General features: G+C 44.6%; 1 protein-coding gene across 1 annotated transcript in view; it reads left to right on the forward strand.

The window, feature by feature from the left end:
* T265_01978 (hypothetical protein) overlaps positions 1-11,486 on the forward strand; it is a gene marked incomplete at both ends in the record, with an annotated part of 13,334 nt that extends 1,848 nt beyond the window's left edge. Inside the window, 3 exons of the mRNA XM_009166116.1 lie at positions 2,481-2,736; positions 7,890-8,238; positions 11,228-11,486. Of these exons, the coding sequence (XP_009164380.1) occupies positions 2,481-2,736; positions 7,890-7,916 (283 nt within the window). The remainder of the gene's footprint in view (positions 1-2,480; positions 2,737-7,889; positions 8,239-11,227) is intronic.
* Between the last annotated feature and the right edge of the window lie 3,746 nt (positions 11,487-15,232).

A 15,232-nucleotide genomic window follows, 5' to 3' on the forward strand; every position in this document is an offset into this window, starting at 1 on the left:
GATGATGATGATGATGATGATGATGATGATGATGATGATGATGATGATGATGATGATGATGATGATGATGATGATGATGATGATGATGATGATGTATTCCATTTTCGTTTCTATACTCATACCGAGTCACCCTTCTCACTGGAACCCAAAGTGAACTTCGCACTTTTATTGATACACAACTTTCCCAAGGGAACTACAAAGTATGGGTTCTTACCGCAATGGTATGCCGCGAAATTACCGGGTCACCAGGTAGAAATATTCTGCATAAACTGGGGCTGCCAAGTATCAACACTTTAAAGCCGTTGTCCCAGTAAACTATCACAGTGACCTCGTGTTAACCCTGTCTCCATGAGCTCATATAGAATTTTTACCAGGAATGCTTGTGAAGCCAGAAGTGCACTGCATCTAGAAAGGACAGACTTTATTCTAACCAGCTCTCACTGGCCCACGAGCCTGACTGCCTTGTTGCAGCACGCCTATAGATAGAACCGAAAGGCAGCCAGCTGTAACGAAAGCCAAACGTTTACCCAGCACTATTTATTCAGTTTCGGAAGTATCTGAAACGTCGACTGCGAAGCACCTGACGGATGTATCGGTGAGTCAGGCACGTCATCATTCAGTCGTTGATCGAAGACTGCTGTTGTGGTGAGCTGAAGTAGGGGATATGGCTCAGAAGTTACAGCGTGAATTTACTCACCAGAAGGTGCGTGGTTCTTACTCGACCCCTGACTGTTGATTTCCTTCTGTCTAGGCATGGGCCACCTGGCAGTATCCCAGCCCTCGTGCTCCCTTCTGGTGGTATGGTAGCTAGGCACTGAAAGAGGGTTGCAGCTGAAANATTTACTCACCAGAAGGTGCGTGGTTCTTACTCGACCCCTGACTGTTGATTTCCTTCTGTCTAGGCATGGGCCACCTGGCAGTATCCCAGCCCTCGTGCTCCCTTCGGGTGGTATGGTAGCTAGGCACTGAAAGAGTGTTGCAGCTGAAAAATTCCATTTTGATTTTTCTTTTCGTCGCCTAATCCACGTGGTGAGCTGAGGCTGCAAACGTCTGTTGGCTAAAACCTGGTATATGTGTATGGTAGAGTCAGTTGTCACACCCTACCCCCCCAGTTCTGCAACCCTCCTAGACTACCCCTATCGAAATCAGTTATACTCATCTACTTTCTCACACCGTGTAGTAATCATGCGTCAATGCGCGAAGTACGCTCGTTTGTAAACTAATTTGATTTTAATGGAAGACTCGGCTGAACTCCAATGAAATCCCCAGTTTTTATATTCTTCGGCTAAATGTGCTGCACAAACGCCTCACGCTTCAGTTGGCACTGTATTTGAGATATCGCACTGTATTTTTTTGTGGGGGCATTACTCATCAGGTTGTTGAAAATCCTTCGACAGCCCACTATCGGTTTCGCGCTTCTTCAGGCTCGTCAAGTAATCACAGTCCCCGAGTCTACGTCAGCTTTTTGTTCTACTTGGACTGAAATTATACGCCTTTCGCGAAGCCTCCATTTACAAAATAATTCAGTTTATCGGGCGACTCAACTGAATCTAAGCTGAATCGCTCTTTTATGATGGGGGTATTTCTCGAATCACGTACAGTTTGGTTTCCAGCAGAAGGTAAAAAGATCGCTCAGCTGTAGCACTTTTTCGGTGCATGATGCCATGCCATCCGTAGGAAACACAAGAGCTGGGATACTGTCAAGTTGCCCAAGCCCAGGGGAAGTCGAGATACAAAAATTGGGTTCGAATCATGGACTTTCTGGTTAGTGAAATCGTGCTCTAATCACTGAACCATTTCGCCCCCTAGTCACAGAACATGAAGTTGACGGGAACTCGGAAACTGTCTACCTGATGAGCCAGATGAAGGATGAAGCTAGTAGTGGCTTATTGAGGATTTGTCAGCGCCCTTATGAGTAGCTTTGCCGTCAATAAAGCTTTATGTTGACCACATTTGATCTCTATTCCACGTTTGGATGTGTAGATGCTTCGGGTGCTTAGTTTGTTTTGGGTTGCCTTTTGGGGGGGGGGGGGGGGGGATAATTCTTCGGAGGCTTTTTCAGCTGAATTTTACCTCAGACATTGTAAATACCGTATAGCTGCATAGACTTGTTCGATCCGCACAAACCTTAGCAACAGACCATTATTATTTTAACGCTCTACGTTCCTCATCTGCATGGGGTTGGCTTGGTGACATTTTGTTAAAAATTTTCCTTATGAGCGGTGCTACATGGGTGACCTTGCTTAGTTGCAATGGGACCACTTCGATCAACTGCAATGTATGTTTACTCATAGGCTGGAGGATTTTGTTACTATCCAAACCAAATCCTTCAGCTGCAGTCGTGCACTGTTATTCGGTCTGGATTCGCTTATAAACCTGTTAAAGTTTACTTTGGATGGCGTCGCCTGAAGTAAGGAGTGTTCTCTTTATTGTTCCCCCCTCCCATTAGTTTGTTCTGACCACTATATTTTTCTCTGTAGTGATGAAGAAGTGGAATGTGAAGACATTTTGATGTACCTGTCCATCTCCCCTGAAGTTGACAATCCCGATGACCTTTCCGGCGGTGAGGATCAAGGTGAACTTCTAAGTTCAGGTGCTGGAGTTAAAAAACGGGCCGATTCCCCCTCAGGTCGATCGTCTGAACCTCCTAACAAACAAATGAAACGCAAAGAACAATGTAACGCTCCTGTCGCACCGACGATTAATATCAATCTTCCTGGTTCTCACACGGACGAGGTAAATGGCTGGCCATTTTGGTGCTCCGGTTCCCTAATTTCCACGCATTATGTTGTTTTACAGCTCCTGTTTACGAATTTTTTAACATCTTGGAATAGCTATTGGTGAGGAGTTTTCACAGTTGGTTCGCCTGAGTGGGATCGGGGCACCAGTATGCCTTTGAAAACTTTATCTTTACAAGGCTAAGTCGGCATGAAATGTCTCCATTCGCTGCTACCAATTTCTGTGACCACCATTAAAGTCTAGGGAAAAAATCCTTCAGTTTTCATGCCACTGCTTGATTTTCAAGATGATATGGGGACTCGGAAGTTCGACCTCACCCCTTACTGGTGAGAGCCGGATTTACATCTGCCTTTCGGGGCTACTGCGACGTTCTGAGCAGGGTGGTAGCGTCAGGGTAAAGAATCCGTTTTGCTTGTAAGCCACTGTAGTCCGTGTCGCCGATTCAATCCACAAAGGCGTGCAATGTCGCAACGTCTCCCTTCAGTACATGAGGCCATTCTCTTTCAATGCTTCTATGATTTCCCTCACCTAATCGTAATCAAGTTAGCTTAGTGTACTGAGGTATCAATCAGGTCTCTGGAAAATTGTGTGATCGTATCGGCCAGGTCGCATGGGCAGTTAACGACAGGCCGAGGAAGTGGGGCTTCAGCAGAATCACGGGATTTCGATATTATAGGGATGTTGCAATTCAGAAGTACCAGCAACAGAATCACCAAGTTGTCACCGCCGTGTTTTTGTAATAGGGAGGCTGTGTAAGATTTTAACTGTCAGCCATTGGCACAATTTCACCAAGTAAACTTGTTTCAGTCATTGTTCATTTTGATCAAGCCGTTCAGACACCGAAATACCGTTCCTTCTGTGGCTTTAACTAGACTGATACGGATACATCGAATTACCCCAAGGCTTAGGGCGTGAGCTGCTGAGTGGAGCTCCATTTTCAAGACCCTTCCCAAACTTTATAGTTCTGGGCATGGGATGCCTGATCTCAGTCCAGATGCTTCGTTTGGCATGACAGTTGTGCGACGCAGAGGTGCTACGGGTGAGCAGCTTAATCTGATTTGACTTACCAAAACATCCAAACAGAGGAGCTGTTCTACCCGATCGACCATGGTACCTTTTATGAAACATAAGCACAAATTTAGCATGGTTGATTCAGAATTTATTCTTAATCAACAGAAAGGGATATTGTTGCACAGTCGTCCTCAACCCATACGAAACTGATCGCCTCAGTTGACTATGCTAAATGCTTTTGGAAACTTTCCCTGGCAATCTCTTTAAGAAAAATAGCCTCGGAATGTTTATTGCTCTTCAGGACTTTTATTCTATTCGGATTAATAGAAAGTTCAATCACAGACAATAGTAATATCATCAGAGAGCTCATCCGAAGAGAGACTCAACCGTTGAAAGATGCTTCAAGATATCGATGAAAAGTGGTTTCCTGTTTTTTTTCCAACTAGTAATAATAGTGATGCTACTACTGATAATAGCATTATCAATGGTATTCAAATAACATCACACAGGATTTGCCCAATCTCGCCCCGTAGAAACCAGGGACACTGCTAAAAGGCACAGAACACAAACCCACGAGGCCTTAAAACTTTCTCAAAGGGCGATGTTTCTCAACGACGGATTGTTCTAATTACAGTTCTTTGGTATTCACGTTGACTCCCAAGCTTGTAGTTGGACGCACTCAAGTTCCTCGCTTGTTCTAGTATTGATTTCCACAAAAATGTATGGTGAAGTGTCGGTACTGTGACTCTCGATGCCAGGCCACTGGGCCCTGAATCATTTCAGAAGCAAATATCGGTGTATGGGAAAAGTCAATAGCTCTTCTTTTAATATTTGCACACTATCGACTCTACTATATTTGAGATACGCGCTTTGATTACTTTCGGATATTAGAACGAGTATTTTCAATACCCCCTAAAGAAGAGGTATCCCGTATTCTTGCACTTTTTGGGCTTTTATTCTACACGTTTGCACACGCCTCTCATGATTGACAGGTCCATCCGCTTGTGGGCAATCGCCGACCGTCTTCGAAATCCCTGCTTTCTGACGCAAACAAACAGGGTTCTGCCACAGGTGGTTCTTTGTCGTCCGGTCTGGGTCACAATGGAGGCAGCTCACGAAAAGCAGGGACGCGCCAACGAGATCGGGCCAAGTCACGAAAATAGAAACTCTCTTTTGCGCCTTTCTGGAAACAGTTCGTCCCCATCCACAACCATTTTAATCTTGTACATACCTCACCATTTGTTCCAATCCGATGTTATTATCATATCGATTTAATCTGTCACCAACGTACGACCACTTGTTTTTCTTTCAATTCGTCACTAAGACGTGCTTGCACACGAGTGTTTGTCGGTTACTTGGGTTCCTTCGGTTTACTGGAGGTATTCTTCCAGACAACCAGCTTTTCTATCCTCTGCGCAGTTCTTCCTGTAACCCAAGGTTTAGGCACAGGAATGCAAACAGCCATACTTGTTCGTCCAGTTCAAAGGAAGCCACCAAAAGAAAGCATGAGGGCTGGGATACTGCCAGGTTGCCCAAGCATAGACAAGGGATGTCGAGAGGCAGATGTCGGGTCCGGTGAATAAATTCGCGCTCTAACCTCAGCCATCTCACCCCCTGTTCATGCACTCATCTGTAACTTCAAGTGATTTCCCCTTCGTCTTACGTCGTCGGTAGTCAGATGCTGTGGTGATCAGGACCACGGTGTGCAAGCACTCAGTGAACTCGTGGGTAACTGAACTTGGCGAAACTATTCTCTGGATGATAAACCACAGATCTCAGTCGAGTATTCATTCCAGAATATGCCAAATATCGGCTGCAGTTTGGATTACAGGATTGCTTCTTGTGTGGTGTGTCTTTGTGTCTTTAGAGTTAACGTAATGTATGTGGAGATCAACCACGAAAATCCCGACAAGCACTCGTCTCGGAAGTAATCGGATTTTTTTGGTTAGTGCAGCTACTGTTGGGGGCGTTCCATTCTATCGTGTTTGATCACAGCCCTCAGAGCCGAACTGTAGCGTAGCCAGTTGCAGTTTTTTCTGGAGTCTTTCGTAAAGTGGAAGGATGACGGGAAGAAACGAATCACTTGACTACTGTCTCATTCACACTGAAGACCATGGGCAAAGTCCGTCTTACAAACCCTGTGTGTCACTCGAACCTTTGTTACGTGAATACGAGAATTAGTTTGGTTTTAATAGCTGTCGCTGAAGCCTTGACATATGGTGCTTACATTTTAGTGTCGAATCGGTCGAGCGACCCTGCGAATTAGTTCTTATGAAATAGTGTTAAGTTGGGAGCCACAGAGTATTTGACAAACCATCATTGACAGCAACACTGCATGGAAACATCGGTGGTTCACTACCGAACAACCATGCCAGTGTATTTCAATAAAGTCCTATAATCGAAAAAAGGAAGATGCGGTACAGGAAGTGGGACCGATGGCTACTCTACCACAAACATCTGAGGTACGTACGCCTTCAACATTCAGACAACAACAGTGGCTACTGACACCGGTCAGCCACCAAAATGGGCTCAATGAAACGCTTGAAGTTACTGCTTTCAACTAAGGGTAGGATGATCAGTATCTTTGAATCCATTTCATAAAATTGTGATGAAATGTGGGTGTACTGACTGGCCGAGTAGTCAGATTACGTGCCGTTTGTGTTTGTGATTTTCTTACCACGATACAATGCCACATTCATTTCGATTGTCATCCCTGACCACTGAAATATTTTTCACGAATTTCTGAATCTTAAAGTTGGTCACATCAACCCTTTTGGTTTAGTTTCAAATGAGCTCGTTTCCCATACCAGTTTTTATTTAACTTGTAGGTAGGTCTCGACTGAAGCTCCAAGTGCTTCAGTTTTCCGGCCTGATAGGCGTTCATGATTGTGCGATGTCACACCGAAGGACGTGGCCTGCAGGCTGTTGTTACGTTGATTTCAGAGGGAAATTTTCATGAAGGAAGTAATGGCATTCCATACCAGAGAACTCTCGGCCGAAAATCGGCTTGTGTGAATAATGCCAAACGTCGATTGTTTCGGTCATTAACTCCTACCTCACATGATCTATACGGTCTGAGTGACCCTGACCAGCCTAGTGGTCAACTGGTCGGGTAGGCATTACAACTCTTCCGGGGCCCACAGTCCGTTTTGTTCAGGAGCTGACAACGAATGAATTTGATAACCTCATCTGACGTATCAGATCACGTTACCCCCGTTCTGATCGATACTGAGTTTCACTCAAAAAACGAGCGGTTCCTTGCATACCGTCCTTGCTGTTGTAAAGAACAAATGAATCACCATAAACGTTGATGGTATATTATTTGGATACTGATATCGAAGGCCTACTGATAGATCAAGATCTTACTCGTTTCCTTGATAGTTGCTCAGTCGCACAAACAGTGCTGATGAAGAAACTAAGAGAACGAAAGCCAAAATGTCGAATGACGGTGTCCTTTCGGTGTAATGTGTCATGCCATGCGTGGAACATGGAAGATATTGAATGTGTCGGTGGGATGGGGTGTTTTCCACATGGCGGAGTAATTAATAAAAACCGCATTTCCGACAGCCTTTGCGAATCAGCGACCAGATGATTTTTTCGCATCGTGATTGCACAGTCTGTTCGATACCTCCGGGGTGTTGTAAACCTCTTGTAATTGGCTCTTTTCTCAATCACTCTTAATGAGCAGTTTTTCCATCACAATTTAGCGAAAACAGGAACCACAACATGAGGTGATTTGTCGTCATGTGCGGTCACTATGGGTTGCCTTACTCTGTATTTCTGACTCTTCAGCACAATATATATCCCTTGGGGCACTTCTTTTTGACATTCTGGTATATCTCCTTCGATGGATGTTGGGTTTTTCCTCAAGGAGGGATTGCCCCTAGAGGAGATTTTCGAGCTGAATAAAGGATTCACAAATAGTTGTGCATTAGCACCCTCTCAGGTCTGGAATATATCCCACTGCGGACCTGAAGGAACCAAGCAAGGTAGCTGCGTTCGAGGATGATAGTTGACTTTCGAACATGCGTGGGTCATGTGTGGTTTTACATACCGGAACATCACCGTTCACCCTTTTATGGTGTGGGTCTTTGACCAACCTCGTTTTCTGTGTCTTGAACTTCCTTTCTTTGTTTTAGCTACTGGTGCGACGCCACCACATTTGACTTGCATCCACCTGTTCGTTGCGGCGTATTTTCATGAGCCGAAAGGGCGCTGACCAATCCGCGTTACATTCGCCAAATGCATGGGAAAACGCCGATTTGGGATCGCAAGAACGAAACGAAAAGTTTCTCCGACTTATGGGTGGCGTGAAGCAGCGCGAGCACAAAGGGAACATCGTCATAGGAGACAACTCTGGAGTCCCGCACAATATCAGCAAACCTGAACGAGCTCGAATCGATAAGGATTTAGAAGCGCAATTCTCGGAGGGAATCGATCGCCGGCTGACTGCATCTAGTCAGCATAAGGGACTAGGTTCAGGTTCAAGTGAGTCATCGACTCTCCCGTTTCCCATAAATGATGAACAATTTTCTTGAGTTCTGTGGAATCACGACAAGCTGGTTCCATCTACTGCAAAATTTTATAGCTGCCTTTGGATCTAAGTATCTCTGTGGTGCAGGCTTTCCGTTTTTTTATTTCCTCAAAAGTGATGCGTTCATTGCGGGTGTTGCACTCTAAAACACTGAATTCTGGGCTGCGATCATTTGTTTGATTTGAATCTTCATTTTTTATCGGTCGGAAACTTGGGGCCGCTTAGACCAAATACTCTTCTCGTTTTTTCTGTTTTTCAAGTATAACAGCTCACTAGATATCAAGTTTCGGTGCCCCAGTTAACTCAGAAGTCTGTTCACTGTTCCGATATTACTTGTTTTCAACTCGTTTTTCCAAACTTTTTTTCAGCGCCGAGGCTCCGCATTTCATGAACAGAGATATGCTGACAGAACAAGAGCGGATTTTCGTAGCTGAACATAATGAGCTCAATGTGTGCTAGAGACCATTTTACATGTCTGGTGGCCTGTTTGGCACTACGTTGTCCTTCGCCTCTGTTAGGTTTGTCCCGAATATTGGCTATGCAGGAAGTTTGATTGTATTCTATAGGCGCTAGCAATAAAAGATAACTAAATCGTTCAGCTGTAGCATCCTTTCGGTGCCTAGCTGCCATGCCATCAGAAGGAAGCACGAGGGCCGCCCAAGCCTAGACAAGGGAAGTAGAGAGGCAGAAGTTGGGTTCGAACCACGGACCTTCCGGTCAGTAAATTCGCGCTCTAACCACTTGGGCCATCTCGCCCCACACAAGCGATAGGGACCTTATGGATTGTATATTGGACGACATACCGTAATGCTACTCAATTTCCTTCAATAGTTTAGCATTCTTTTCATGCTAAGATGGTTTATTAATCCACTTTTTAGTACGATCTGACGGTTTTGATGGAAGCATAAAGACTTCATCTCAAGCTAAGAAGACTTGGGAGGAAGGTTGTGCAGTGCTTCTGGTTTTGTGGCAGAGGTACCCTAAGTTGATCTCAAGTCATCTTTGGGCTTCTATCGAGGCACAGAGATCTTTGTCCAGTCACTACAAATTTTAGCGTGACATCTTGTTAGAAAGCTGGGATCTGTTAACACGGAATAGATATAGAGCCGTCCATTAACTTCGCCTATTGTACACGGTCAGATGAAAGACGAAATTGATTTGTAATGCAGAACGTCTTCTAACGGTGTGAAGTGCTCCGTATTGGAAACACCAGACTCTTTGTTGAGCCCATAACCTCACAAGTCCATGTAGTACACTGTGTTCTGTTAGTTGATGGATTATGTTTATCAGCTGGGCGTGCCTTGAAACAATAAGCTGGATAAATCATTACAATATCATGTGGTTTGCCGTCGTGCTAATTTGAATAAGCTTAACTATATGCCCAGATGGAGACAGAACTGAACAAACAGACGACAGGAATAAGACCAAACTGACCAAAAAGGGTTGTTTTTCCACAGTTTTTAAAACCTGTCCGGTATGCTTCAGGAAGAGGTTGTATTAGCGAGTAGCAGGGTGTCCGATGATAGAGAAAGTGATAACAGATGATACTTGCAGTGACCATCCCAATTAGAAATGCACTGGAGTGAAGACGGGTACAGTTTAGATATCTTCATAGAGAAAGTAACTGCTGCAGTCTCAACACTCAACGGTCGGTTCAGGACCTAGTGAAATACCATGGCTTGACGCACCATATCCACGGAAAGATAAGACGAATGGAACAGTTCCCCAGCTGAGCATTAGATAAACTAAGGATGGGTACTGAGTGCTTTCACGCATCTTTTTCATCCTTCATTTCTGTTGCACGTCGTTTCACTTGTTACGTATCTTCAGTTGCGTGTGCCAACCCATCACATCGTTTCCTATTTAATGAAAACTGTGTTGGCTTTTTTATGCTGCTCATGTAGAGCTTCAGCAAATGCACCTCCAAGGCACAATGCCACTGTTCGAAATCACCTTTGGCTTTTCCATTGCTCCTCTACAAGATTGGGCAATCCGGCAGTATCGGAGCCCTCATACCTTCTTCGAGTCGCACGGTAGCTACGCATCGATAGCCGAACAGTCACTTTTCTGTGTGTGTGCGTTTATGTTTGTGATTGTAAGATCCGGACAGTTATGGATCTCACAGGACGATTGCGACTATTGGATTATACGCAGTTCGCAGCCAGTAGTCAATAGGAGCAGACGGACGTGGGGCAGCAGATGATATATTGAGGACTGACAGGAACTGGTTCTACAGACAAACGGATTAGTAAGCATCATGAATTAAGAAAACGTACAATCAACAATGATGCAATCAGCAGGAGCGGGAAGTAGTCACTGACGCAGCACGGATTCCTATAGGGGCAACAGCAAGTAAGTACCAAACAATGTACAGACATACATATAGGGCAGTCTGACAGTGTTAATTGGCCGTAACGGCGCAGGAGTCAGTACGTTCGGGATGTGAGGGACTGTCCTTCGGTCGGCGTCGACGCAGCCGTTCGTGTCACGTGACAGGTCAGATTGCGGGGTTTCATCCTTTTAAAACAAAGCTCAGCAAGGGTTATCTGGCAGGCGCGATACATGGGTAAAACAAGATAATCAACGCCGTAGGCGTCAGGTTGGTGTGGTCGGTAGCACGTTCGCCTGCCGTCCGGAGGATCCGGGTTAGGTACCCGGTCAGCTCGCTTTCCCGTCGGAGTGGGCGCTCAAAAAATAGGTGCAATCGAGGCGAACTTGCAGGCAATGACAGACGGGCAACAATTATTGACATCACTTACTGAGGGATAAGCAAGACCTTAAGTAGAAACAAAGCGGGGGAAAAACGAGCAGCAAGAAAACGAAACGGCGTCATAATAAATAGGTGTAAGTCATGTTACTCATGAGTAGTCAGCGTTGATTCACAGGGGGAATCAACAGTGATGTTATTAACCACCACGTTTCTTCTTGCTATTCTCTACATAGGGTCCACGGATTTCTCCCAACCCTTCCATATGGAAACCGAAAAACAGGATGCCAAAAAACACTACCTATCGTCTTTTGTGCCTGCACGTAACCCGGACTCTTGATTTGAATCGAATTTTATACATATATAATTCTTCCTTCACCAATTGGCGGTTAATACATAAAACCTTATGTAAACTTGCTTCCGTTTTCCCTTTGATTGGACACAATTCTCCATGAAAATCCACTAGATAGCTGGTACGGTTGTGATTTACCAGCAAGAACGAAAAAGGCAGACTCCATCGTTCATTTGGGCGATTGTCTCTAACATTGCTCCGGATGAGTATCTCCAGGGTTCGCGCTTTTCACAGTATCGATTCTTCAGTTTCTATTTTGAAAGTATTCACGTTTATTGGAGTTCTGGTATAAAGTGTGATGGTTTCGCAATTTACGAACTGTACGACGTGCTTGCAACAGATTTCTGACGTTTGTTTTAATAGCAGTCGCTTTAACTACGCGGGGTTTCCGCTTAATTCCAGATTTATTCATTATGTGTGGATATTGTAGACCTTAAATTGGTATTGTGTGTTGCCTGTGCATCGTACCTCACAAGTCAACTTGCCTCAGAATGCAAAACTAGGTGAGTGGCTGAATATGTTTGGTCAATTCATCATCATCATCGACAGCATGACATCAGTGTTCAACACCGATGCTTTACTGCCGTACAACCATGATTTATTTGAAAGCCTTATTTTTAAAAAAAAGAGTAAAGGTGGATGGGGAAAAGACTTAGTGCTAGCTTACCACGATCATTCCGGGGTGTCTATACCTCCAGACACTCACTCAGGCGATCTGGATAGAAACTGACAACAAGAACGCCACTGACATCGGTTGGCAGCCATATCTTATAGTGTCTCCAACCAGGCACAATGAGGATCACGTGATCAATTGTGGCACGCCGTCTTTGCTCGAAAGTTGTGGCCAACTGGTCGCCCTTGAACCACAGTCTAATGAGAACCTCTCTTCTGCACTGTATATGCTTGCTCCTGTTGTGGTCTCCGTCTGATTTAGATGGCAATAACTATTGACACTTGACAACTTTAAGAATTCTTCCTCCTGCAGGGAATCAGAACTACGTACTCATCTGATACACTCGAACAAAGTTTGAAGCGGATCTCTTTCAAGAGCCACTGGATTAGAACAAGATAATAAGTAGATACTGACCAGTGTACATCGAATTACGATACAATGAGCTTCTGCATGTGCCATCTGCGTGTTCGATAATGCAAAAGCATCTAAGAACATTAGCACCACTGATTTTTGTCTCGGGAGATATGGGCAAATGTATTGCCAGTGTTTTTATGACTGCCTCTATGGTTGAGGAATTCGGTGAACGTTGCGGGTAATATGCAGTGCGATAGATTTCTTTCTGTGCAGAGTGTTGCCGTATGCGCGGCTTACGAATCTCGAACGCTGGAACTGCCTCAGTAATTTGAGCCACTAAGAAGAGATCCCTGTTTCCCAACGGATGCGTATATCAGACTGCATTGCGATCTGTACTGTTGCACTTGACCATTTCGGACGTAAAATCTGAGACGTATTCAGGTCTTTGAGAGTTCGTGCCTCAGAACTATTGCTGTAATCGGCTGAAGAAATGAATATCGAGTGAGGTGTTCAGCAGACGTTGTTTCACTTAAAGAATGCATCCAGTATTGCAAGCTAAGGTGGCTGGGTCGTGTTACACATGTCGGAGTTACTACCTGTCGAGACGAGCGCTGTTTTCTACGCCTCATTTGGAATGGCGGAAACCTTGAAATGTAAGGAATTTAACAGCTAAATGCTGTCCGGTACCCATTTAGATTGATTGGATGTGTAAGCACCTCGGATGTTTTGTTGTAGGCTAGCCCTAAGTACATGAATTTGCATGGCTGTACGGCAGTGAAGCACCAGTCTTCTTACGTGGTGTTGCTGTCAATGGTGATAAGTCTTTGCCGAGTTTGTATCGGTACGCTTTGTAGCTTTGTGGCATCTGGGCGCTTATGTAACCAATTACGCGTGCCACTTCAGATTGAATCGTGCGTAAGAAGGGGCGAAACCAGATAAACTTAATTGAAATATGATAGATTTGATTGGACAGCTGGAACCGCCTTGGGAGACATGTTGCGAATTGGCAATTGTGTCGGCTCTCTCACCTGTTCATAGTCCACTTATCTCTGCAAAAGATGTGATGTTTGTTGTCGCTTTTTAAGCCAACTGAAGGCAATAATGCAGTGTTCTCTCGACCGTTTTGCAATCTCCTGTCATCATTTAAATACGACTCAAATAAAACAGTTTTTCTCCGCGGTGGTCGCACACAAAGCGAAACGGTTATCGTAGCAACTCACTGTGGCGTGAATGATCTTTAAAATGAGCAGTGAGACTACGTCGAACTTAACAACATTTTGTAATATAGGTCCGTTGGACAGTGTGTCCAGCATAGGAGTGATCGTTCATGGAGTTCTGATGCACAAATAGGCTTCATGACGCGATTAAATTTCGCTGCGCGATTAATCGGAGAACCGATCATTTGGCCATAAAACCTTGAGTTTTTGAGGCAAGTTCGGTTGTGTGACATCCTTTAAGCTGTCTAGTTGTCCTTCAGTCAAGTATCTCTCTCATATTACTTGGTTATTCTGCCTGGAATAGTGACGTAACAATGTACATGGAATCGGTAACCACAAATGCGGTTATAGACTATGCGTATGGATACTTGAACATTCGGGTGAGGGTTACGGAAACGTGAACCATAATAGCGTCCTGACCCTTATCCAGTACCGGGCTTAAACAAAGCGAAATGTGTCTTCTTATACTGGCTCACGTCCTCGCCACAAGTGAAATCGATGAAAGACAAAAAAGTAGTGGGGACGACTGGCAAGTGATTCAAACATCGGATGAATAGAGAATGATCCAGACCTGCGGCTAACTCATGCTGCCAAGAGCAGCTGATTAATTCCATTCTTCCATTGCCGGCGTTCAAGTCCTCCCGCACACTACCGTGTTCTTCTACATGGTTGGAGCAGCTGTACGGTGCTCAACTTTTCGATATCGACTGACAGCTCGAGATGTCATTCCAAAAAGTATCCAAAAAACTCTCACTATCAAAACAAAATAAATCATACTAATAACCAATAGCTCAGTAGTCAGTGCCTTCTAACCTGGTCATCTATTTCTTCATTGCTCTTCTGATCCTTCTTCATGGGGGAACCACTGCGTAAAGGAGTGTATTTGCTAGCGAGGATTCACTGTGCGTAGAAGTATCTTTGACAGGTCGTAACGTCTGGAAACAAATCGTTCACTACAAGTCCCAGCGTTACAGATAAAATGCAAGCGCCGTCTTGACTTTCTCAGTTTCGACCTTACCGGCAGGCGTGTCATGAAACCATCTACTGTACTAATAGGGAAATTGAACGTTATTTGATCAGTAAGGATTGTGACCCATTATAATCCGAATTCATAAACTACCTGCGTGTCTTTAGAGTGGATTGTTGCGAAATCAACAAGAAACTGGGAAACGTACTTCACTGAAGAATAAGGCTAGCCCCGGACACCATACTCCAAGAGTTCCCAGTGGGTTGAATTAACAGTTACGTTTTGATCAGTCCATTACGTTCTTCGAAAACAAAATGTTAACAGCGGGAGATGTCCATCTCCCAGTTGTCTTGCTGGGCTGTATCGTTCTCCTGCTTGCACCTTTCGCAAAAAAGATGCAAGTGGGCGGTTCATTACTGATACGCACAAGAAAGTGAGAAGTGTTGCTTACAGCAGTTTGAACATATCGAATGAACTCTGAACAGAGGGCGTCACAATAAAACAGAAAAAATGAGTTTGTCCTCGGGGAGGTGTATGTGGGGTCTAACGTTAGTGTACCTTTTCAGAAGGTCCAGGAATCTGTTCGATTAGTGCAACTTATGCTGAACCCCCCTGGACATAACTTTCGGTCTTCTGTTTAAAGCACACTGCTCCGGTAAGCTTAGTCTCATCTGTGAG

Source organism: Opisthorchis viverrini, assembly GCF_000715545.1.
Source record: "Opisthorchis viverrini unplaced genomic scaffold opera_v5_22, whole genome shotgun sequence".
NCBI lineage: Eukaryota > Metazoa > Platyhelminthes > Trematoda > Opisthorchiida > Opisthorchiidae > Opisthorchis > Opisthorchis viverrini.